Source organism: Amphiura filiformis, unplaced genomic scaffold (genome assembly GCF_039555335.1).
Source record: "Amphiura filiformis unplaced genomic scaffold, Afil_fr2py scaffold_595, whole genome shotgun sequence".
In the NCBI taxonomy this organism is placed as follows: domain Eukaryota; kingdom Metazoa; phylum Echinodermata; class Ophiuroidea; order Amphilepidida; family Amphiuridae; genus Amphiura; species Amphiura filiformis.
The window spans coordinates 88,033-113,450 of record NW_027306059.1 but is presented as its reverse complement, the minus strand read 5'-3'; the positions used below and the strand labels follow the sequence as shown (position 1 = coordinate 113,450).

At 33.6% G+C, this 25,418-nt stretch overlaps 1 protein-coding gene across 1 annotated transcript; it reads right to left on the bottom strand.

Moving 5' to 3' along the window:
* Positions 1 to 23: 23 nt before the first annotated feature.
* Positions 24 to 25,343, bottom strand: LOC140145718 (nuclear receptor subfamily 2 group E member 1-like). Its single transcript, XM_072167398.1, has 7 exons — positions 25,038 to 25,343; positions 10,482 to 10,715; positions 7,598 to 7,887; positions 6,375 to 6,557; positions 2,874 to 2,970; positions 2,087 to 2,236; positions 24 to 1,198 (listed from the first exon to the last, which is right to left on the bottom strand). The coding sequence occupies exons 1-7, from the start codon at positions 25,084 to 25,086 to the stop codon at positions 948 to 950; spliced, it is 1,254 nt and encodes a 417-aa protein (XP_072023499.1). The 5' UTR covers positions 25,087 to 25,343; the 3' UTR covers positions 24 to 947.
* Between the last annotated feature and the right edge of the window lie 75 nt (positions 25,344 to 25,418).

Below are 25,418 nucleotides of genomic sequence, written 5' to 3'. Positions count from 1 at the left end.
TTCGTTTTTATTTTATTGCACTATATATTCGTCTATTGTTTTACATTTTTTTGTACATATTATGGCATTATAGTTAACATGGTTAAGGTCATTAGGTCAATCTTTGATAATAAAAACAAAATCCACTTGTTAAGCATTAATCGCTTTTAGCTTGAACTAATCCAATATTCACAAAAAGAACTTGTTTTATACCCTTTGATGTCCAACTTATGTATTTTTTAAAATTAAGAATGAATTTTATTCTGGAAATCAGAGGCCTTAACCAGGGGGCGTACCCCATGCCAATCCGAATAAAAAAGCCCTTTTTGAAAGAATAGATATCACAAAATGTCCACTTTTCAGCACCCCACCCAAAGTAAATCCTACATACGAGCCTGCAGGAATTTTATATATATTCTTTTGAAAATAAGTCTGCTGCCATGCACTTGATTTGAAAGGAATTTAGCTTAAATATTGGCGAATCCCAATCACTCAAGTATGTCTTGTGTTAATATTGCAGTGTTTGTCGGGACACCTTTCAAGCAAACACAAAACGTTTAATAGAAAACGTTAAATGTCGGGTTAGATAAAGGGTATAAAACGTTTTAATAATAACGTTTTTAAAAAAACTTGCTGCAAAACATTCTAACATAGAAGTTTTGACAAAATATTTTGCCAAAGTGTTTGCCAAACAATATTTTATTTCAAATATTTTTGCATATAAACTGTTTTAAAACGTTTTCATGACCTTTATAAAACATAGCATTTAGGCTATAGGCCTATGTTATTTTTTTTAAATCGTGAATCCTGGGCTTTCTACCAAACGTCTCTCTGCAATTATTCAGCTGTCGTACGGGCCCGCGTACGACGCGCCTGACGGATGAAAATTACTGTCGGACAGGCCGAATTGCACCAGTTTTAGTTTGAAATGTCTTCATATTCATACAACTCGTTGTTATTTGATCTAACTACAAAGTACCCGGTGAGTAATAAAGATCATGTAGCAGGGTTTGGAATGGTACCGTTCCCAGAGCTCGTCTGAAGAAAAGCTGCTCAATTGTAGAAGGTCGTACTGCTCGGAGACTTGGAAGCAATAACAATAGTTTGCCAAAACGGAATGGCTGTAATGGGTGTCGGAAGGTCTCGTATTTACTCAGAGTCATTTGCGACTGGTCTTGGAGACTAACAACAACTGCGGGGTCTTGTAGTCCACATGTATCTGTTTTCAAACAAATGCAAACATACAAACAAAAGGTAAATCATCGACAACTCTAATTTACAAGAATTATTTTATACAAATCCAAATAATCTGTTCTGTCTTCCTTCCTTTATTCCTTCAATTCTTTCTCTATCGTGTTTTTCAATTTCATTCTGTTTCATTTCCCCCTAATCGTGGCGCAAAAGATTGCCACACCAAAGCGTAACTTGACCAACATCCTTCCCCGCTCCCCGCTCCCCTATAAGTTGCAATGTTGATTTGGACAACATCTTCATCATTTCTACATTATAGTCTTCCAACATTGACAGATGGGGGTGTGGAAGGGAAGAAGGTAAACTGAATGTATAGACTTATACAATATAATGAGGAACTATTAGCTCATCCGAGTGCGTGCTTTTAACACCAATGCTGCTGGTGTGGCAACGACTTTCCGCCAGGATTGTAGTTATTCTTCCTTTCTTCCGCTCTTTCCCTTCTTCATCCGTTTCTTCTAACCTTTCTTTCTCTTTTATTCCTTTTTGTTCTGTCCTTTACTGTATCTAATTCTTTGTTTCCTGATATACGTTACTTTCATCTCTTTATTTATTTCTTTTATCATTCTTCATTACTCGTATTCTTTTTCTTTTCAATATTATATTTCTTGTGTCTTTTTTCCCAAAGTTCTTTCTTTCTTTCGTTTCTCATTCGTTCTGTCTTTCTTCCTTCCATTTCTTTCACTTTTTCTTTCGTCTTTCATTATTGCCTTTCTTCTTTTTTTCTTCAACAGGTTCACTTTCCATCTTTCTTTTGTTCCTTCCTTCATTTTCCATTTTTTCTCTCCTTCCTTACAGGTCCACTTTCCTTCTTTCTTTCGTTCCTTCCTTCTTTCCCGTTTTTCGGCACACGTACCTGCTTTAAACATGACAATCCCTTTTAGACATGCGTATTCGGTAGCGTCTACATCTATTTGTTGTAACTTAGCAACAATCTCCTTGGTAACCTGTATTTCGCTTGACATGGCGGCTAACTTCTCCAAAGCTGTATTTTCTGGGGTCAAACCTGAATAATTCAACAAAATATCAAACATTTCAGTATCTGAACCTGTCAAATCAGTATTTATAATCTGAAAGCATTTCTACTAAACGTACATGCACATAGGCCTAGACCTACTGTAGTTTTTTATTAGACTTTGGTCATTTCAGATAACAATGAAATAAGATCACAAAAGACTTTAGAAAACGCATGCAAGTTTTATATTTCTAAACTCATGTATAACCAATTGTCAAAATGAACATAAAATATTAAATTTATGAGCAAACCCATACCTTATAATTATATAATCCAATTTTTTAATGCTTAGACTTGGTGCCAAGTCTTTGAATTTAGTGACTGAAATTCTAAGAAATCGTGCAAAATTGCATGTTTGTGGCCAATTTCCTCTCAATTGCAAAACTAATACAATTTGACTTTATTGTCAGTTAGGACTAGGCCCTAACTAAAGCATTAAGAGTTATATTTTCAAATATTAAGATTTGGCAATTTTACAAGACAATATTCTAATAACGATATTTAATAACAATAGTGCTGTATTTTTCTGGAGCAGATACCTCATTCTAATTTTTTTTTAAATCCAAGTTTTGAGACATCGTCTCAAAATATCCAGAGCTATCTTAAGAACCACTGAACCATTCCCTACCTGCTGCCGCCATTAACGTTGATCCCTCTATTTCCATGTGCCACTGTGCAGCGCCAAGAATGAATAGCTCCCTCCAACTCTCTTCCAGTAAAAGTAACTATATAGAATTCAAAAATAACAGCGAGAAAATTAATTATACAGGGTGAGTCAAAAAAACTGCACTAGAGCAAAGAATCAATTTTATGTAAGAACCAAGTCGAGCTTTCCCAATATAGAACATTTTTATAAATGCTACACTCAATGGCCACCTGCTGTGAAAATATGAAGTGAATCGCGACTACCGTTTCATTTTTATGAGTCCTTTTGCTGCGATACCCAATTTCGTTATTTGTCCACGAGGTACCATGTATTTTGAATGAGACACCAGATCTGAAACTGACTTTAACTTAAATAAGGTTGTTTTTGCGTTATTTTAATTTCTTTTTTTTCTGTTCAAACAAACTTTCTAACATTACTTTAAGTCCTTCATACCTCACTCGACTCCAACACCAGTTTTTTTAAATCCCAATATGTCCAACTTTTTGGATATTTTGAAATTCACTCCACTTCAATTTGCGCGCATTTCATTTTTGTATCAAATTTGTATCTTTTTAATAGAGAATAAACATCTTTAAAGTAAAGGTGAAATGAAAATAACAACAAAATAATATTTCTTCTCCTTAAACAAGACCATGGGCAATAACACTTTGGGTGCTCCATTTTATTTTAATGCCAGTGAGGTTAAGAAAATGGCAGCTGTTCCAAATCTACCTAACACAGAGTGGGCTGACATTCAAAGTTTAGATGTCTCTTGGACAAACATTAAAATTGGGTATCGCTGTAAAATGTGTCATAAAAACAAAACGGTAAATGCTAATTCCTTACTTTTTTCACACAAGGTCTCTGATGGATATACCATATATAAAATGTTTTAAAACCTAAAACGTTCAACTCGGTTCTTAAATAAAAATGGATTCTTTTCTCTATTGCACTTTTTTTGACTCACCCTGTATTTTATTAAACAATGACATGCTTATTGAACAAATCGACTGCTCGGTGCCGGAAGTGGATGAGTGCAATAGCTGCCCTGTGAAAGTTTGGTAATTTAAACACAGTATGTTGTACTCATCTACACTTAGCAGCTATACATGGTAGCTTTTGCACTTACCCACTTCCGGCACTGAGCAGTCGAAATGTTTTGGTTGAATTTGTTCAACAAGGCTAAAATTATTGAATAAGTCAGTTATTTCCTGTTACAGTGTTTTTGTTTGAAATTATTCAAAAGTGACAAGATTATTTGTGTAATGCTAAAAGCAAATTTACCACAATGATTCAACATCATTTTTGTGTGCTCTATACTGACATACTGAAGATAGTATCTTGATCAATATTTAAATTTCGTGTTATCATGCGCATGGAGGGATTGTCAAAGCTATAAGTTTATAGTAGTAGTTTAAACGCGCTACTATTATGTGCTATCTACTGAAGATAACATTTTAACCAATATTAAAGCTTGTGTTATAGGGCTGTCGATAATGTAACGTGCCATTTATTATGTGCTATCTACTGAAGATAGCATTTATCCAATACTAAATCTCGTGTATGTGCTGTCTACTGAAGATAGCATTTTAACCAATATAAATCTCGTGTATGTGCTGTCTACTGAAGATAGCATATTAACCAATAGTAAATCACGTGTATGTGCTGTCTACTGAAGATGGCATTTTAACCAATAGTAAATCTCGTGTGTGTGCTATCTACTGAAGATAGCATTTTGACCAATAGTAAATCTGCTGTATGTGCTGTCTACTGAAGATAGCATTTTAACCAAGTAAATTTCATGTATGTGCTGTCTACTGAAGATAGCATTTTAACCAATAGTAAATCTCGTGTGTGTGCTATCTACTGAAGATAGCATTTTGACCAATAGTAAATCTCCTGTATGTGCTGTCTACTGAAGATAGCATTTTAACCAAATAAATCTCGTGTATGTGCTGTCTACTGAAGATAGCATTTTAACCAATAGTAGGCCTAAATCTCTTGTATGTGCTATCTACTGAAGATAGCATTTTAACCAATAGTAAATCTCGTGTATGTGCTATCTACTGAAGATAACATTTTAACCAATAGTAAATATCGTGTATGTGTTATCTACTGAAGATAACATTTTAACCAATAGTAAATCTCGTGTATGTGCTATCTACTGAAGATAGCATTTTAACCAATAGTAAATCTCGTGTATGTGCTATCTACTGAAGATAGCATTTTAACCAAGTAAATTTCATGTATGTGCTGTCTACTGAAGATAGCATTTTAACCAATAGTAAATCTCGTGTGTGTGCTATCTACTGAAGATAGCATTTTGACCAATAGTAAATCTCCTGTATGTGCTGTCTACTGAAGATAGCATTTTAACCAAATAAATCTCGTGTATATGTGCTGTCTACTGAAGATAGCATTTTAACGATAGTAAATCTCTTTTCATGTGCTATCTACTGAAGATAGCATTTTAACCAATAGTAAATCTCGTGTATGTGCTATCTACTGAAGATAGCATTTTAACCAATAGTAAATCTCGTGTATGTGCTATCTACTAAAGATAGCATTTTGACCAGTAGTAAATCTCGTGTATGTGCTATCTACTGAAGATAGCATTTTAACCAATAGTAAATCTCGTGTATGTGCTATCTACTCAAGATAGCATTTTAACCAATAGTAAATCTCGTGTATGTGCTATCTACTGAAGATAACATTTTAACCAATAGTAAATCTCGTGTATGTGCTATCTACTGAAGATAACATTTTAACCAATAGTAAATCTCGTGTATGTGCTATCTACTGAAGATAGCATTTTAACCAATAGTAAATCTCGTGTATGTGCTATCTACTTAAATAGCATTTTAACCAATAGTAAATCTCGTGTATGTGCTATCTACTGAAGATAGCATTTTGACCAAAAGTAAATCTCGTGTATGTGCTATCTACTGAAGATAGCATTTTAACCAATAGTAAATCTCGTGTGTGTGTGTGCGCTATCTACTGAAGATAGCATTTTAACCAATAGTAAATATCGTGAATGTGCTATCTACTGAAAATAGCATTTTGACTAATAGTTGACGCATGCGCATGCAGGGATTGTCAATATTGCTAATATGCCCATACCAATGATTTTATGTGCTATCTACTGAAGATAGCTTTGATCAACATTAAATCTCGTATTACACATGTGCATGTATGGATTGTCAATTGCTAATAGGAATACCAATGATTTAAAGTGCTATTTATTATATGCTATGATATGATGCTATCTACTAAAGACAGCATTTTGACCAATATTAAATCTTGTATTATGCATGCGCGTGGAGGGAATATTAACTACTAATACTACCGGTAATGATTGTTTTGCACATTGATTTTAATAGCGTGATATTATTATGATTTATTTATTTTATTCATTATAAAGAAAGCTAACAGTAATTTGATCAGTTTATCTCTACTCCTTCTAAACAAACTATATTTTACCTGGTCCTTTTCTGGAAGACAAGCAAAAGCGGGAACATTTTTTGCCCATTTCACCGACATATGAAGCAACTTGATCGCAGTGTGGTGACTCACTAGCTCCACGTTATTGCGGCTCACTAAATCCACGTTATTATTACACATATTTTCTGGCTTTATTGGTATCGGACACACAGAATGCGGGAACTGTTGATTTGAGAGAAGACATAATAGAATATTAATGAAATAGATGCATTTGTAGGATTGTAGATAAAATTGGTTAGATTTTTCAAACTTTCGCTGTGGCTTCTTCAGAAAAGTGGATCCCAATGGTCATTCTGAAGAAGCCATCAGCCAAGATGGCGACAATGAGTAATTTTTGGATTTGTCAAGCAAAAAATCTAACCAACAATAATAAAATATTGTTCTATTACAAAGTTCACATTTTTATGTTATTATGAGGGGTGTCTATAGAGGTGGGTGGTCATATTTTTTATATTGTGTTTTGTATACTTCACATTGAGACCTGTATCAAAATAATATGATTCCCAAGTTTTGAATGAAATTGTGCTAGTTCATAATCTGCGATTATGAAAAAAAACCGTGAGCTTTTTCCTGTTGCGAAAATCTCTATTTTGATAGGATAACGCCTTGGATAAAGCTGTCAAACTAGTCAGACTCATTTAAACTAAGAAATTAGTTTAAATAAATCATGATCACTGGTGACAAGCCATGACAGATCAGCTCTGCTATCTACTGAAGATAAGTTTGTTTTTCCAAAAGGTGGTTTGTTGTTGTTGTTGTTGTTGTTGTTGTTACTACTGTTGTTTTGTCAAAATATTATACATATCTGAAGTATTTTGTTAATCGGTTACAAATCAACCAATTAAAAACAAAGGTTATTTTTATTTGAAAATATGTATTTTTAAATCTAAACTGGTGGTTTAAAAACATATACGTGTGTGTTTTAACTTGTAACTCAAATTAGTCTACTAAATTAATATTTAACGTTTTATGAATATTTTGACAGAAGCAACATACCCTTTAGACTGCTTTGCATTCCCTTTGTGATAAACAATCCATATACCATTCCATGCATACATTCCCAGTGACCGCTCTGCCCAGAGAAATGGGTGGCGCGGTTCTCGGGTACAGGGTTTTCGGAGTGAGCCACACATTGTAAGGTTGAAGATTAGAGCATTAGAGGGATGGTAAATTAAAATGATCTACTAAAGTAGACTACATACCCTTAAGCAAGGTTCCTTGGCCCTTTTACATGTACTTTCAAGTGAGCACACTCCGGCTCCATAGTTACACCGATACTCGGAAGAAGTCCTAACCACTTGTCTCGTGTGAACATCATCTGGTATCTTGCATGGCAGGGAACATCCACAGAGTGCGTTGGGGGACATGTGTGGGACGTATTTCATATTGGGAGGGGGCGGTGTAACCATATCTGGCATGGTTGAATCTCGCATAAACATAACCATGTGTTTTCGTAAAGTAGAAGTTCTGGGTCCACGCTCGTGTTGTACAGCTAAACAATGATAGAAAACAAATTGGTAGAAATCTAATCAATTTCGCATGAAACATTGCAAAAACTAATTAGTACATTTATACACTCACTTGCCCACCTCCACAACACACCCCCACCAACACCGCCTCCCCACATACCCCGCACATCCTTCAATCACATTACCCACACATAAAACAGAAGACAAAATTTTTTGTTTTTGGTGATTTTTTGTGATTTTTTATGATTGCTTTGTAATTCTTTTTGTGTGATATCTTGTAAAAATAAAAAACACAGAAATATTACAAAAAACCAGAAGACCAACCAAATATACAATTTTGTTTTCAATAAATATGCTTTTTAAATGTTTTTTATTTTGTGTGTTACAAAATACTTGCCATCATTTAAATCTGATGTTTGTATTGTCTAAGACAGACGTACATGTGTATTGATAATATTAATAAGTAATATTATGTATTTTGTCAAATTTGTCAAAATGTCAATAGCTAGGACCGCGAAATATGCAAAATAATTTAATTCGCAGTGTCGGCGAAATTTTGATAAAAGGGGTAATTTGGGAAAATCTGGTAATGTTGTTGAGTGTCATTAAAAAGACAAAAAAGGGTATTTTATTGCCTTATGTCCTTAATTTTGCATGAAAGGGGGAGACATTTATTGAAAAATCATTGCAAAGGGGGTCTTTGAAAGAGTCGGTAACATGCATGGTTACCACCTTTTGTGTATCTTGAGTGGGGGTACCAGCCGTTCCAAATATATAGGTCAACCAACATCCATGGCAAGCCAATTTTGTTTCGAAAATAATATAAGCTTATAGAACTAAACTATTTTTTAACATTTTCATGTGCGATAAAGTAGCATTAAGAATGTCGTGTATAACAAAAATGATGAGAAAAATAATTATACTATATGCCAAATATGCCTAATAAGTCATAAGGTTGCCTTTCCACTAGTCCCTTCAGAAATATTCCATACTAGTCTTGTTACACATCCACAAAGAAATACGCGCTTAAACAAGGCCATGAAATCCCCATAGAGAGTATAACACTCGGCAAATATTATTCTATTATTTTTTCTCAGGCTCAACATTTCATTAACTTTCTTTGTTAATTTGCTATTAAACTACACCTATTGATGAAAAACCTATTTGCATAAAAACACTCATACCAAATCGAACTATTTGTCTACCACTAAAGACGCGTAGTTAAAAATGATGAGTACTCAAGAGCCGGATAACCCGAGTATATCACAGATAAATAGTTGCATCACTCGCACTTTTCTCCTGGGATCGTGCTGCATGTTCCTCCCGCCCTTTTCGCTATAATTTACAGCTGATTAACACGCCGTATTTAATGCATTATTGTCTTTACAAAATTTCTGTTCGTTTGACTAGACTATTTGTATAAGAAGCGATATATGCACTTGGTAATATTAAACCATGATGTATTGTTATATTGGAGTGGTCACACTTCATATTGGTCCCAGGTGTTTTATTTTCCACATCTCATTATAATAGGTCGTGCGTTCACCGTGGTTGGGATCAGCAAGGTAAACAGGGAGCAAAAACTTGTTGAATTGGTTGGAAAGAAATTTTGAATCACGAATTTTTATCACGAAAAAATTGTGTTTTGTGATCATTATTCCATAATAAAGCACACAACTAAAGGTTTTTTTCCCAAATTAATGGGACCGAGATGGGACCTATCTGACTTATCGCGAGGACAATTAACATTACAGTGCAAACTTAAAGCGCACACTCCAACAACATCAACCAAACGTATGAGCCCCTCTTCATATAAGTAGACAATGTTGGGAATCATTAATCATGTTGTATGCAAGTTTTAAATATTTGACTCTTGTTAATGTTGAAGAACTAATGATGTGTGGTTATAAATTAAATAACCCGTTAAAAGGGACTTTTACGGCAGGAAAGTAAGGTTTAAAAAAAGACTAGTTGGACATAATACAGACCCTGGGCCTACCAAAAAGATATAGAACCATGAACATACAAGAACCATGTGTCAAGTATCTGAACTTCTTTGACAAACCATGGAAATAGTAGATAACCATTCAGGGTTTTTTTTTTAATCGATTCAAGTTAACACGGAAATCATGTGTCATAATGTGTTTCGCGCGGTGGCACAGCGGTACGGGCTCTACCTCGTATTCGAAGGGTTGCAAGTTCGAGCCCCAGCGGTGCCATCATGTTGTGCACTTGGGCAAGGCGCTTTACCTCACTTGCCTCTCTCTATAATACCCAGGGGTAAAATGGGGAGCTGTTAGGAATATTGTACATTGAGCGCCGCCCAAAGGTATGAGCATGCCTTGGGTATTGTATGGCAGCTGACATATTCTAACGACAGCGGAATAATATTGATACACGTGAAAGGCGCTGAATGAATGCCAACATTTTTTTAATGATTCAGAATCGTTGATATCCATGGGACATTTTAACATTCGGAACGTTCCGCAGAACGTTCAGTCGTTCACTGGACTCTCTACAATAATAGTTGTTCCTGAAACAGTCACAGAACAAGAAAAGAAGTAGTAGTCTTCCTCCAAATCCATGATAAGAAAAAATACATTGTATACTAACTTACCGTCTTTGTTCATCTCAACACGAAGACATTTGTTGAGTCTACACGACCTGCACTGGTTTCTATGCGTCTTATCAATAGGGCACGGTCCGCTGTTGCGATTCTTACAGACGTAGGTTCGATTCCTTCTGATACTTCTTTTGAAGAACCCACTGCAACCGTCACAGGCGTAGACACCATAGTGCTTGCCTGAACTACGATCTCCGCAAACTTTACATGGTATGTCCAGAATACGACCTGAGGTATATAGAGTGAAAAGAGGTGATGATTGAAACTAAGTAGTGTGATGTCGACATAACAAATCAGATAGCAAAAGAATTAAGATACCAGTTATTTTCACCCCCTGTATGACCTTAACAAAGACTTATATGTCATAAATTAATTAGAACCAGTAGCAATTGCTGCATTTTTAAGGTAGGATTTAAGACCTCATTTGTTGGAATCGTTCAAGAAATAAACGCCCAGTGATCCAAAATCCTATGGAAGATGCAAATTTCATTGCTCGAACAAAAGAATAGCGGTGTGCTTTCCATTGATTAGAACATTAAAATACAACTTTTGATTTCGTTCCTTTCTTGGGTTTCCGGCCAGCGTTTCTTTAATTCTCAACCAATTTCAACAAATTAAAGGGTACATATTTTTACATATTTGTCTTTGTTTAGGATATACAGGGGTGAACATAACTGGTACCTTAATTCGTTTGCTGATGTCTGTATTTTACCAGGTGAAGAGGTTGAAGATATATTATGTGCGCATGCAATATGTATAGCCTATATTAGAATGTCGATTTTCCTGAACCTGCAACTCCGTGCAAAAAGGAATTGAGTTGGTGCCACCTTAAGAGCGGGAATTTCGCTGCTAACAAACAATGATATGTGGCATGATATTGTTACTCAAGTTTTATAAGCCTTATAACTGCTAAATTGTTGGTCTAACGTGTATAAAAGTATATACATATTTAGAACAGTAAAGATTTGATGAACCCATCTGTGAGGTTTTTGAGAAAAAAAATACGTTTTTTTACCCAATTCTTTTCGGGAAACGTAACAAAAAATTCTTAAGTAATTTTTTTATTATTAATTTTTAAAAACTAGAAATATCTAAAAACAATTTTTTAAAATATTTTTACCAAATTTTGCAAAACAAATCATTAAAAAAGCTTGATTTTCACCCAAATTTCAACCAATTTAGGTGAAGTTGATCAAAATTCAAATAAAAATTTAAAAGCGCGGGTCCTAGATATTTATAATTTTTTTTTTTTGTTTTTAAAAATTAATAAAAAAAAAAGATTTTTTTGTTACGTTTCCCGAAAAAAACAATTGGGTCAAGAAACGTTTTGGGGGGATTTTCTCCCAAACTGAACATTAATTTGCTCTAATTTGACCTCACAGATGGATTCAGAGTTAAGACCAATATTTTAAACTGTATCGACTAGCGTTTAATTTGGTATTCCATCGATCACTCTCATATGTCAGTCGTGATGTAAATATGTTTACATTGTCTTACCGTCATTAATATTTCCGATATGTTGAACACCTGGATTCATATCATTTAACTATTACAAAATACAATTATGAGAACACACACCCACACAAGTTGACATCCTCTGTAAATAAATTGATCACTAAAAGTCAAACTATCTTTTTAAAAATTGATTTCTACTTTTAGATGTCAACTTTACCAATAGGATAGTTATGGATTAGATAAATAGTGCTTCGACGTCATGTGGTCGAGAGAGATAGAGAGTTGGCCAAGCAAATTCTCATATATCCCTGGGCCAAGGCAAAACATTTCACAATTTCACAAATGTCAGATACCGTATTCGAAGTCATCATGCAAATGCATTCAAATGATGAAAAACAGTGCTAGTATTGGGTTAGTGGTTATTTTCATAGACTTTTTTTTATTAATTAAAGAGAAATTGCCATTGAAATACCGCACGCAAAGTTAAATGTTTATTAGGGAGTGTTCATAAATGGTCTAAATGGTGTAAAAAGTGTTTGTTTGTTTTTTATCCCCCGGCTCCCGTGTCCTATAAAAAAGAAACTAAAAATATAAAAAATATATATGTTATTAACTCATTAGCTAAAAATGACCATTTTAAGTTATTACTCATTGGAGTAATAGGGCCTACGGTATAGTGCTACATCCAAATTGTAAAGTGCGCAAATTTTGTTGATTTGAAGCTTGCAGCTACACAATTAATGAATACCATTGATGCGCGTGGAGCGAGCAAACTTTTGGGATGATTATGCCTTGTCGTACATTACCCCGTACCCTCAAATGTTTTTGATTCCCCCCTATTAAGGACTCAATATTTTGACCCCTTTCTTAGGACGCAATTGTTGTTGTTTTTTGATCCCCTATATTTCCAACCCCACCAAAGTTTTTATGAACACTCCCTTAGCAGAAAATGTGAGTAATCCGCAGGGTTGCAACATGTGTCAGTTTACCTTTACCTTTCATCGTTTGCTAAAATAGGCTCTTGAAAATAATAGTAACATGTAACCTTAAGTTGTGGATTTGGACCTAATATATTCAAATGTATTATATGACTGCACATGCGTATTGGAGTTTAAAAGCCGCATCCCGACAGATGTACAAATTTTTTAATATTTGTTTTGTTGAATGATAGACATTAGCATTGTCTGTATCACACCTGTGACACAATATGTCTGTTTGATGTTCTAGTTTTAAGGAGGCTTGAACTTCGTGACTTTTTAGCAAATTTATAATTAGAATCTCACGTTCATTCGATCGATTGGAGGGAATGATGATCAGATGTGCATACATATTATAGCGTCCAAAAAGTTAAACCCAACTTTAAATTACTTTGGCTATGTCGCTGCGCAGTTTTGTTAACTTTCGTTACTGGAAAGAAACATTGAATATAATACATTTTCAGCGTTTCAAACTATTTCTTTAACTCTCAGCTATTACAGACCATCCCAAAGATCAAGCCGAAACTTACATCAGAAACATTGAAATTTTTGTGCCATAAAATTTTGTTCGGCCTTAGAAAATGGGTGATGGGGATGTGCGACCACAATGACTCCCATTTTTCATCTCCCTCTCACCCAATGACCCCCTTTTTGTTTTACTGAACGCCCTCTCACCCAATGACCCCTTCTTTGTTTTCCTGTTACCAAAAGACTCCCTTTTTTCAAGAATTTTGAACAAAAAATAATATATCGCCACAACAATCTCTTACCGAATGACCCCGGGTTTTTTTTATTATTTTTCTTCAAATTGTTCCAAAAATTTCAAATTTTGAGGACTTTTGAAATTTTTTGAGGCCTTCTCCAAAGACCCCTAGTTTCAAACTGCTGTCCACACATTCCCATGACTTCCCAAATCGAGTGCCCCCCCCCGATTCAACAGTTTCAAATTTGCCATATCATAATCAACTTTTGTTGCACCTGCATTTTCTGTTCTGTTTATTTATGTTGTCAAAAGGCACGAATTACAAATCGATGGGGCGTGATAATTTGAACAAAAATATCATTCTATTAAATACGATATCATGTTGACTCAAACATTGACTTCAAATCGGTTGAAGTGGGCCCTTAATAGATGTCAATATATTTCTATCATCTCTCTGTAACATCTGTGAAATTCTGACATTTTTACGTACACTCATATAGAAATGACTTGTTCGCCTTGTTGGCGCAATTCAAAAGGAGTAAGTTTGGACAACTCAAAAATAGTGTAAAAGTTGCCAAAACAAAATTCATTTTAGTTATCCGAACTTAAAAATGCTGAAAAAGCTCAAAAGTTCCGTCAACTAATCAACTTTGTTGGCATTACTTAAAAGTTGATGTAAGTCGTTGCGTCAACTTTTTAAGTAATGCCAACTTCTGAATTCAAGTTCAGGGAACTTAGAAAAATAAGCAAGGTTCAAAGAACCAATTAGTTGAGTTATTGTAACTTGTTCGCCATGTTCGTTCAAATTATTCAAAAGGAGTAAGTTTGGACAACTCAAAAATAGTGTAAAAGTTGCCAAAACAAAATTCATTTTAGTTATCCGAACTTAAAAATGCTGAAAAAGCTCAAAAGTTCCGTCAACTAATCTACTTTGTTGGCATTACTTAAAAAGTTGATGTAAGTCGTTGCGTCAACTTTTTAAGTAATGCCAACTTCTGAATTCAAGTTCAGGGAACTTAGAAAAATAAACAAGGTTCAAAGAACCAATTAGTTGAGTTATTGTAAATCAACATGTAAGTTGATGTAACTCGTTCATATTAAGTTACTGGTACTTATTGTTTTGAGTTATTCCAATTTGGTACTTTGTTACTTAATTCACGTAATTGGATCATTTTCTGCACAATTAGCAGTATTCAAATATTTATTTTTGTAATCAGTGCAACATTTTGTATATTATAGCATACCTCTAGAAAATTATGCTAACCTAGGCTAGTTTCATTTTCTGAGTTGTAACAACTCAATAAAGTAAGTGCAAATGAGTGCGACCAACATAATGATATCGAGTCAGCGTTACTCAAAATTGTACGCGTTGGCATTACTCGGAAAGTTGACGCAACGACTTACATCAACTTACTGAGTAATGCCAACGAACAATTTCTATGAGTGTAGGTAACCATGAGCCAGAAATGACGTTTTGTTCTTTCGCGGCGCTCTAAGCAAAATGTATTACTTTTAAAAGATGATTGCGTAGAATCATGGAACCGTTTGAGTAAACACTTTAGTAAGAAAGGAACAGAAAATTCGCCATGGAAAATAGACAGCTTTATATTATGACTTTAAATTCAAGAGGAACCAAATCCATTTTCGTTATAATTATACCACATAACTCCTAGTACCTATGAGCAATTGAGCATTGAAAGTGATAAATTTACGGGAACGGAACATAGAAAGTCTCACTATGATTTTTCGGGGAAATTTTGGAAAACTACTATTATTTTCGTTTCATTCACATGAAAAAATATTACCATGCAAATTGTAGGACTTATAAAAGTTATCTTAAACACAATAGGCAACATGAGCACAGGAAGCGCGCGATAGATAATTTGTTGAAAATTCATATTGTAGCTAATACAGGTTGTCACTGTCACAAAAAGATCCTAACACGAGTGATGGTGAATAATTTTAGAAAATGGTGAAACCTGTGGGATACTTTTAAAATCGGTGATTTCAAAACAAAAGATATGCGTTATCAAACAAATGGGTCAAAACTCGAAAAAAATAGAGGGTTTTTGTGCCTTTTTGGTCCAAAAATGTCCAAATCCGCCCCCTCAGTCCAAAAAGGTCCAAATTTTGAATAAAAAAAGGTCCACTTTTTCAACATCAGCACCCCCAATATAAATCCTGCAACGGGCCTGAATTCATTATCTTATTGGGACTGTGCACTCTCACAAATGCATTAATGAAAAGTGTTTTAACTTCTTAAATGTGCAAAATATATACTAGTATAAAGAATACATGATTTGAAACAGATTTGAAAGGAAATAAGTTACGGAATAATGTAAACCGCAAATATTTTGAACACACTATACTATCATGACTATAGACAAAATATGACTTTTTGTCTGAGTTAAGATCTTATAGGGATAACCTGTATACAGTATAAGTCCATTATTTTAGCAAGAGATTTGGCCCAGGTCATTGGGTAATTTTGCACTCAAAATTTTGCGGTATTATACACTTTATTTTATATTGTTGACTTTTTACTTCACAGTTTTTTACATAAGAGCTATATTTTTAGATCCATCTTCCTGTGACTAGTCGGTTGTTTACAGCTCTTGTGTAAAGCCATCCATTATTTTATTGCTATTATTAACTTAAAAGGCTCATATTTACGCAAAAGTGCATTAAAAGAAAAAAGGACTCGCAGCATTTGTTTATCTTCTGAACTGAAGTTGTGCTATGATCAGCAAATCAGGCAAAACCTGAGTAATCATGATTTATTTATTTATTTATTTATTTATTTAATTATTTATTTATTTATTTATTTATTTATTTATTTATGTATTTATTTATTTATTTATTTATTCATTCATTCATTCATTCATTCATTCATTCATTCATTCATTCATTCATTTATTTATTTATTTATTTATTTATTTATTTATTTATTTATTTATATATTTATATATTTATATATTTATATATTTATCTATTTATCTATTTATCTATTTATTTATTTATGTATTTATTTATTTATTTATTTATTTTAAACGGGTCATAATCACCTTATTTTCATATCAAAGTACAACAAATAATGGAAGATCGAGACATGTTATAGATTTGGGGGAAATGTGGTGTGCTTTTAGACTGGTAAATAACATTATATTATGTTGCATCTAAATTTTTTCTCAAAAAGACCTAATTTTTGGGTGTTTTGGGACAAAAAAATCCATATCTTCAATATGAAAGGTCAAAATTTTCAAGTGATCGTCGGTTTTTCATCCCAGCTACATACAATTTAAGTACATCAATCATTACTTTTATAAAGTTTACTTCGAGAACTGTTAAATATCAAAAATATCAATCCCGGATATCAATTTTTAATCATTTGCCATAAAATGTATATTATATCGCGAATATTAAAAAATCAAAATTATTTGATATCAGGAGGACATTCTTCGTATTCAGAATACAATTCGATATGTCTGATGTGCTCTCATATCCCACAAAAAATACTGCCCAAACGCTCATACCCGTACCAGAGCCCTTTAAAACACATCAAAGAATAGGAAACTTATACTTGTGGTGTGCTCATGTATAGTAGTGCAATTTTTGAGAGCCCTAGGCAAAAAAAAATACTAATACCATTGAATACTAGTATATTAAATGCTGACTAGTGTTATCAAATATCATAATTACCTTGATTACGTATATAATTTGTTAAATTCTCAAACATGCTCACCCACAGGACTCAATTCTCTATACCCCAAATTATTCGTGCATTCATACAATGACATTTGGATATGTTGAGCACAAAAACTCATACTCCATAATATAAGGTCAAATTTTGAGCTTTGATTGTAATATGTAGATCAACCAACTGCGCCGTTGAGATGAGACCACTATGGCTCAAAGTGCTACGATTAGATCATTAACCTCCCAGCACCGCCTCCAATATTATTCCAGGAGGGTATTTGGTTGTACAATGAAAAAGTCAATTGCCAGTAAAAGTTAAAGAGCTTTTTTTGCATATTGAGCACACATAAAGACGAATTCAAAAAGATTCGCCTCGGGCAAGTTGAAAGTCATGGTCAAAAGGTATATTGTGTACCATTTATGGTCATTCACACGGTATTTGGTGACCCACTTTATTAAAACGGACTGTTTTTAATCCAGATTGAGTACGCACTTTGCTAAAACACCGCGTTAAAGGCGTGGTGTGCGTATAAATGTGTGACGGCGTATTTGGATATGAATGGGTATTTTGTCTCCCAGGTAATGATAAATGCGAAGAGAATAGCCCTAGCCGCCTAATGCAGATCTATTAGATTTGGATTGGATGACTTATAATCTACATCTATTAGAGATGTGTGAAATGAATAAAGAGCTTCAACCGTTCATTTTGTTTGAAATTTGAACTTTAATATTAGTTCACATAATATTATTTTATACATGGAATGATGTTGTTTTGTATATTTTCTTCATTTATCACGATACTGTTTTGATAGGTTTGTGAGGTCAGCGAGTTTTCAAGTTAGAATGTTATTTTATCAATCTTTGAGATATACGTTTATGATTTTCTTTCATTTGTTTTCTTTAATTTATTGATTCAGTAATCAGTATTTTCATTTATACATGCTTTGAAGAAATAATAAGTCAAAATTTGCTGAAAATTTTGACGAAAGTCCATAAGCTTATGTTTAACTATCATTGAGCACGCGCCAAAAATTTTAAAAAAAATATTTTGAAACAAATTCTGAAGTTTCTTTTTCACTCTTGAAATGATAAATATAAGAGCTTTAAATTGGAAAATATAAGAATTCATACCACATAATAGTATTTATTCGTAAGCTTTAAAAATTTAGTTCAGAAATGACTCATAATTTACTCCGAATGATGACTGTGAGAAAATTAAGTTATACCACTTTCATTTCAAAAACCCAGAAGCACTTTAAATAACTTTCAATAATATGAAAGAAACTCAAACCAGATCAACAAGTCAACAACTTCAAAACCTAAAACCCCGAAACAAAACATCAGATTGCATTCGTACGGTTTAAATCTGATAGCCCTAATCAGAAATCATTAGTCTCCTTTTCACAGTCGTTTTCTAACCCAGGTGCGAACCACAACGCAAAAGAGCTCGCTCATCCGAAATGGTAATGATGATTATCTTGAAAGGAACCACATGCCGACAAAAATTTGAAAGAACACCGATTATGAACCAGTTTTTCTATAATCGACCGAGAGAAAATATGTTTTTATCATAGTATCAGTGCGGCAGAACATGTTGAAATATTCTTTGTATGAACTGATGAGTTCACGGTTGGGGAAAATCGATTTGAAATCCTGAGTATACAAATTCGCAAATTATGTTTCAAGAACCTCTAGGCTGCTTAATCCAAGGGATGTTTGTACTTGATACAATTCTGTTTATATTTCAAATTTTGACATGAAAAGTTAGACTTCTGAATATAAAACTTGAGATTATTTACAGAAGTACCATGCAGTATGAACCACAATGGCCTCATCCCAATGACATAGTCCAATAACCTCAATTAAACAATCACGGTGCAAAATTTGACCCCAAGTTGCAGAGTATGAGTTTTTGTACCCAAATTGTCAAAGGTCATTCAATGAACGTGCAAATGTATTGGAGTTAAAGAACAGTGCCCTGATAGATGAGCATGTTGTGGATGCCGATCACTTGGAGGGTTAACAGGTTACACAATGAATCTACTATTCGAGAATATTGAGATAAAATCGGATGTTTTCGGTTGCTTCATTTTGACTAAGGTGATTTGTCGATTTTTGACCTCAATTATGCTATAATTCGTTTTTGCTTGTTGTAACGCAAATAGTGATTTAACACCGGAATGTTCTTTTCAGTTAAAAGATGTAAATTTTGATATAGTGTGCAAGGTACCTTTTAGTACAGAAAAAATAGGTCATAAATTAGCTTGAGTATAAGAAGGTGAAATCTATTGCATCAATTTTAACTTGTAGACCTGATATAACTTGTGGACAAAGCGCTGTAAAGAAACTGCGTCTTGATCATGTTGATTTATTTTGCCAGTTTAATATTATGGAAAGGTATATTTATTTTCTGGCAAGGTATATCACAAGATTTTTGTCCCACTCGGAGCTATTCACATTATATACTAGCTTATGTGGTGGATATTTGTGTGACACTTGGGAATAGTTGGGATACAGACTGCTTCTTTCTTTCTTTCTTTCTTTCTTTCTTTCTTTCTTTCTTTCTTTCTTTCTTTCTTTCTTTCTTTCTTTCTTTCTTTCTTTCTTTCTTTCTTTCTTTCTTTCTTTCTTTCTTTCTTTCTTTCTTTCTTTCTTTCTTTCTTTCTTTCTTTCTTTCTTTCTTTCTTTCTTTCTTTCTTTCTTTCTTTCTTTCTTTCTTTCTTTCTTTCTTTCTTTCTTTCTTTCTTTCTTTCTTTCTGTTTTGTAACTTTTACGCTTATAATATTTTAAAAAAAAACGTTATAAACGTGTTCGAAACGCGTTTTGATTTTGTTCATTCAAGTTTTAATAACATTTAAGTAACGAGTTATCTAAAGGTCATTAAAACAAAAGGTCATTAAAACTATTAATGCAAGATATTTTTGGCAAACATTTTTGCAAAATCAGCTATAATAACATTATGTTATACCATTTTACATCAAGTTTCCACAAATGTTTTCTGAGTGTCATTAAAATGTTTTATACCCTTCATATAACCCGATATTAAACGTTTTCTGTAAAACGTTTCGTGTTTGCTACGGAGTGATTTCATCATTTTTAGCCAATGTTTTGATCATGGAAATTGCCTGCGTTGCTCGTAAAAAGAGATTCAAAACGTGATCATTTTCGTACCAAAACTAACGAAAATACATGTCTTTTTGCAATATAGATCCATAATCATAGTTGGTAAAAATAATTCGACCCAATTTGTAACCCGACTTTTCACTTTTACGTACTCCTTACTAGAATCGTACTCTCTAAATGTAAAAGTCAACTCCCCAAAAGAATGATTCACTTATAAAACCACTCAAAAAAGAGCGAAAACCTCTCTAAAAGGGTGAATTATAACTCTTTCAATGAGTTAAATGAAGGACAACTCTAAAAATGTGTTGTCCTTCATTTAACTCATTGAACGAGTTAAAATTCACTCTTTTCGAGTGGTTTTCACTCTTTTTTGAGTGGTTTGAAAGTTAAAAACACATTTCACTCTTTTATGAGTGGTTTTATAAGTGAATCACTCTTTTGGGGAGTGAGATTTTCACTCTTTTACATTTAGAAAGTAACATAATATTCAAGCGGTATCAAAAGATTGGTACCCATCAGTTTTCACTGATAGTGGATGAGTCTGACGCATCCAAATTCAACATCAGATCCAAATAATTTGTATAATGTATAACAAGTCATAAACTATACATTCTAGACATTTCAAGAATTTTTGAAAGAGGCATTTTCAATAAACATCAACATTAATGGGTACCAATTATTTTGACAGAGCTTGTACAATTCTTCAAGAAACAACAAATTTCAAAGAGATTTAGTCAGACACTGTTTTGAGCAAATTTGACACTCATTTTGGCAAGCATAAGTTGTGATTTTTTTTACAACAACTATATAGAAATGTTTGATAATGTGACATGATCTGGTCCAAAGCAGTGGCGTAGCCAGGATTTTGGAACCGAGGGGGCACAACTGTAAATGTACCGACGGAAATATTTTTTACCGACAGAAGTTGTGATTTGTTGACCCAAAAACTTTTTGCATGGTTTGAAAAAGTGAAGAGCAAAAAAAAAATGATGATAGGCGGTACTAACATAAAAACACATCATTTTTCATCATTTTCTTTACAATTCTCCCTTTTTTTCAACAACGCCATCCGTCTACCGACGGCCTTACATGAACCGACGGCCATGACGAGCAGGGGTGCACGGGGCCCCCCTGCCCCCCCCCCACTTGCTACGCCACTGGTCCAAAGTAGGAAATTTTGAAAAGTAACCTATACACTCTAATTTCGAGCTATTCATTTTTTAGATAAAATCACTATTCATTTATTTTTGATCCCGTTATATTGTTCATTTTGATTAGGTTTATTCAAATTGAATATTTTTCGTTTTAATTTAACAAGTAACTATTCATATTGGCAAGATCTCCAACTCATTAATTTACAAGATTATCCATTTCATTTTGACAAGTCCCGCTCTGACAAGACAAACTACTCAAATTAAGTTGGGTCATTTTTGACAAGAATCTATTCATTCTATAATAATTGACAAGATCAAATTTTTCAAATAATATCTATTTGAATAGTTTCTTGTCATTTTGATGAGAATGCGAGTCATTTTGAGGAGAAATCTGTTATGTTCCCAGCTGATTAGATTCCCTTGTCAAATTTGACAAGTTTGACAAGAGTGTATGTGCAAATTCATTTGTCCATCGCATACTTAGTCGCAAAGTTACAAACTTTTTATATGTCCATTTTCTATGTTTTATTACATTATATTGTTGTTGTTGTCATGAAAAAGAGACATGAAATTAGAGAAGGCTTTTTCATTTCTTCCAAATATTTGTTTTAAACAAAAATATATACCATATGTGCAATTTTTAGCTTTATAGAGTAAAGTGACAAAATTGCTTTTTTCACATGTTTTCTTCAATATTTCGAAAAAAGAGACAAATTAAAAAAAAATGAAAAGAACCTTCCCTAAGTTCGTGTCTCTTTTTCATGAAAAGCTAACTGAAATGTTTTACTCCGAACCAATTTTTTTTATGTTGTCACAAAAAATTGGTGTAAAAAAAGTGAATTTGTGTGATTTGTTCAAAATTTTTGAAGAAAGCTGCAAGACGTCATCATGGGATTTCTTAACTCATTTCCTTTCCAAAAAAATGTATACTTTTATATACTTTGGACATATAATGCAGAAATAATGATGTTCGAAAAGGTCCATGTTCTCTCCCCTTTATTTTGTATTAAGAGTAACAGGTTTGAATGGTATAAATGTTCCATATAGAGGTCCAAAACCTTACTCTCAAAACCGGTGATAAATGCATTTATTCGTCCTAATTTGGATTAATATTTGAAGCTTAAATAAATATCATTATTTTTTTTTAATAAAATCTAATTATATATGGTCAAAATGCCATAAATGTAAACACAAATCTTGATAAAATTCCAGTGCCTTGGTTCAGTTTGAACCTTCATAATATAGCCCTAGTTTGTGAATGAGGTTCAGATGGAAATATTGCTGAAAACATGGAGAAAGGAAATATTGCATTTTTTGCAGAGTTCAAATCATGCTGTTGACTTTGTGACTATACATATTACCGTCAATTTCTCATTCATATCTTCCACTTGAATTCATCATAAAGAAAATTTGAGATGGGAGAAAAAATATTGCATAAATCGGTCTGGACTATGGTATGTAGATATCGTACATCGTATATTAATATACATAATTGGTTTGTTAATAAATGTAATATTTGTAATTTGTTTGTATTATTTAAAGGGTGGTTGTTTGTGAGCAGATCTACAGCCTCATTCTCCAACGCCACCCCACTCATCCTGTCAAAATGGTGATTTTGGTATATCTAAACATCCCAGTGAAATATTCATGATATTAGGCGATAAATATGTTCCGTTCACACGTTATGGACGAAAAAGTGATAGCCTCATCCCGGTGGTGGTTACCATAGTGTTCTATAGGCCGTTGTGAAACACGTTTTTGCTACCTTAGTTAAAAAACATGATGTCCAAACTAGGAAAACTTTATACTATTGCTCATATGCGAGTTGAGAAAACTCTGGAACTCCATTTCAAAAGGCCTTGCTAGTGGCACTGAGCGAGTTCAAAGAAAACCCGGAAAGAAGAGCCACGCGACTATTATTTTGAAAAGCTCTGTCCCATATGAAGATCGCCTCAAAGAGCTTTGTACTTTTTAAGTCTTGAATACCCCCGCAAACATGGTAAACTTAAAGACGTGAACTCGTTTGATAGCTCTATCAAAATGTCCAACTCACATTCCCAATACAGGACCAACATTTTCAACCAAACATTTTAAACCACATTTGCAATTCGCGAAACGACATCCGTGATTGTATGATGATCAAAGGATGTCACGTATTGCAAATGCGGTTAAAATGTTTTGCTGAAAATGTTGGACCTGTATTTATCCTAACCCTAATCCTAACCCTAATCCTAATCCTAACCCTAACCCTAACCCTAACCCTAAACTAACCCTAACCCTAATTTCGTGTATAATTAAATGAAGGAGTAACCTGAAGATCGTAACCTGTATAAATTTGATGAACATGATGAACGGAAATCTCTTTTGTTAGAGACCTCGAGCGAGTTCAAAATCACGGAAGAACTTAAAAACATAATGTTGTCTTTAAGTGTATAAATGCGTGTTCAAGACTTAAAAAGCGCAAGCTCTTTGAGGCGATTTTCATATAGGACAGAGCTTCTCAAAATAAATCGTGTATTCAAGACTAAAAAGATTCAGTTAGGGGGTTTCCTTTTGCGCCAAATGTACAGTTTGATTATTTTATTTTGTAAACTAAACGTATACCAAACGTGCAAAACGTTTTAATAATATTAGTCAGAAAACATTTTTTGAAAACTTGAAGCAAAACATTGTAACATAATGTTAATAGGCCAAGTGTTGACAAAATATGTTGCAAATATGTTTGCCAAAAAATAATTTGCAATAACATTTTGACAACATTTTAAAATCTTGTTGCAGTGTGTTTACGAAACAAAGAGGATTTCTTTTCGAAGCAAAAGTTTCATGCTTCAACTTCTCAAAAAGTGTTCTGTGGTAATAAGATATTCCATCAAAATAGTCAAAGAGCAGAATTAAAGCTATAAAGTTCGAGCAATCCGGTAATTCAACGACAGGTGTACGTTCAATTCCCGCTGAGTCCTAATTTTTTGTCGCTCAATATGCAAGCTTGATCGAGCCCCAAAAATCATCATTTAAATCATAATTTCTCGGGCTTGCATCATTTATTTCTGATCTTCGCATTATATTAATCTCGCATTGCCTTGCGTCCTGCTAGGGTGAAGCATATTTTGGGACGACTCCTTCGTCATTATTCTATGATAAACTTATTTAATAATGAACTATTTCTTTTCTGTTTTACGCTTACAATCCAGTGATTTTGAAGTTATTAGGAAATCAGAAACAGAAAAAAACAAACAAACAAAACAAACAAAAACTTAGTTATGTGGTTTTACTGTGCCTTGCAAAATCCATTAATGCCGATTGTTTCATCATGCCAACGCCAAATACATCGCCACTCGACCGAGGTAAGAAAAGAAACGATGAAACGGTTGATATATATAAAATTATTATAAATTTATAAATGTTTGACAGGAATAATAATGACATAATGCAAATTACTTACTTGATATCTGACCGATTCTTGCACTCATCGCTGTTTCACCTAAGCTCATTTGATTCCGCACTCTCAAATTTCAAAACCTTCCTCTGGCACCAATGGAAGAATAATAGTTGTTACGATGGTATAAATCGAAAACTCCGTCATATATCTTCAATTCCGAAATTTATCATTTTATTGTCCAAGCAAAACTTTAAAATCCAAACGACTACTTTAACAGAAAAACTTCTGCAATTGATAATATTGGTTCAGTTCCAATTTGCGCATTAACGCGTATTATACCAGTAGCACCTTTTCTGCGTAACACCAGTAGCTGGGTTTTCAAGTTAAGTGGTAAATTGAATTCAACAACAAAAACGCACTGTGATCTTTTTAATAGTTGACACT

Excerpts from the sequence above, each read along its gene's own strand:
- LOC140145718 (XM_072167398.1), bottom strand. The coding sequence starts at position 25,086 with ATGAGCTTAGGTGAAACAGCGATGAGTGCAAGAATCGGTCAGATATCA. Across the intron at positions 2,971-6,374 it reads GTCTTCCAGAAAAGGACCAG|TTACTTTTACTGGAAGAGAG; the intron begins GTAAAATATAGT and ends AATTCTATATAG. Across the intron at positions 1,199-2,086 it reads GATTGTCATGTTTAAAGCAG|ATACATGTGGACTACAAGAC; the intron begins GTACGTGTGCCG and ends GTTTGAAAACAG.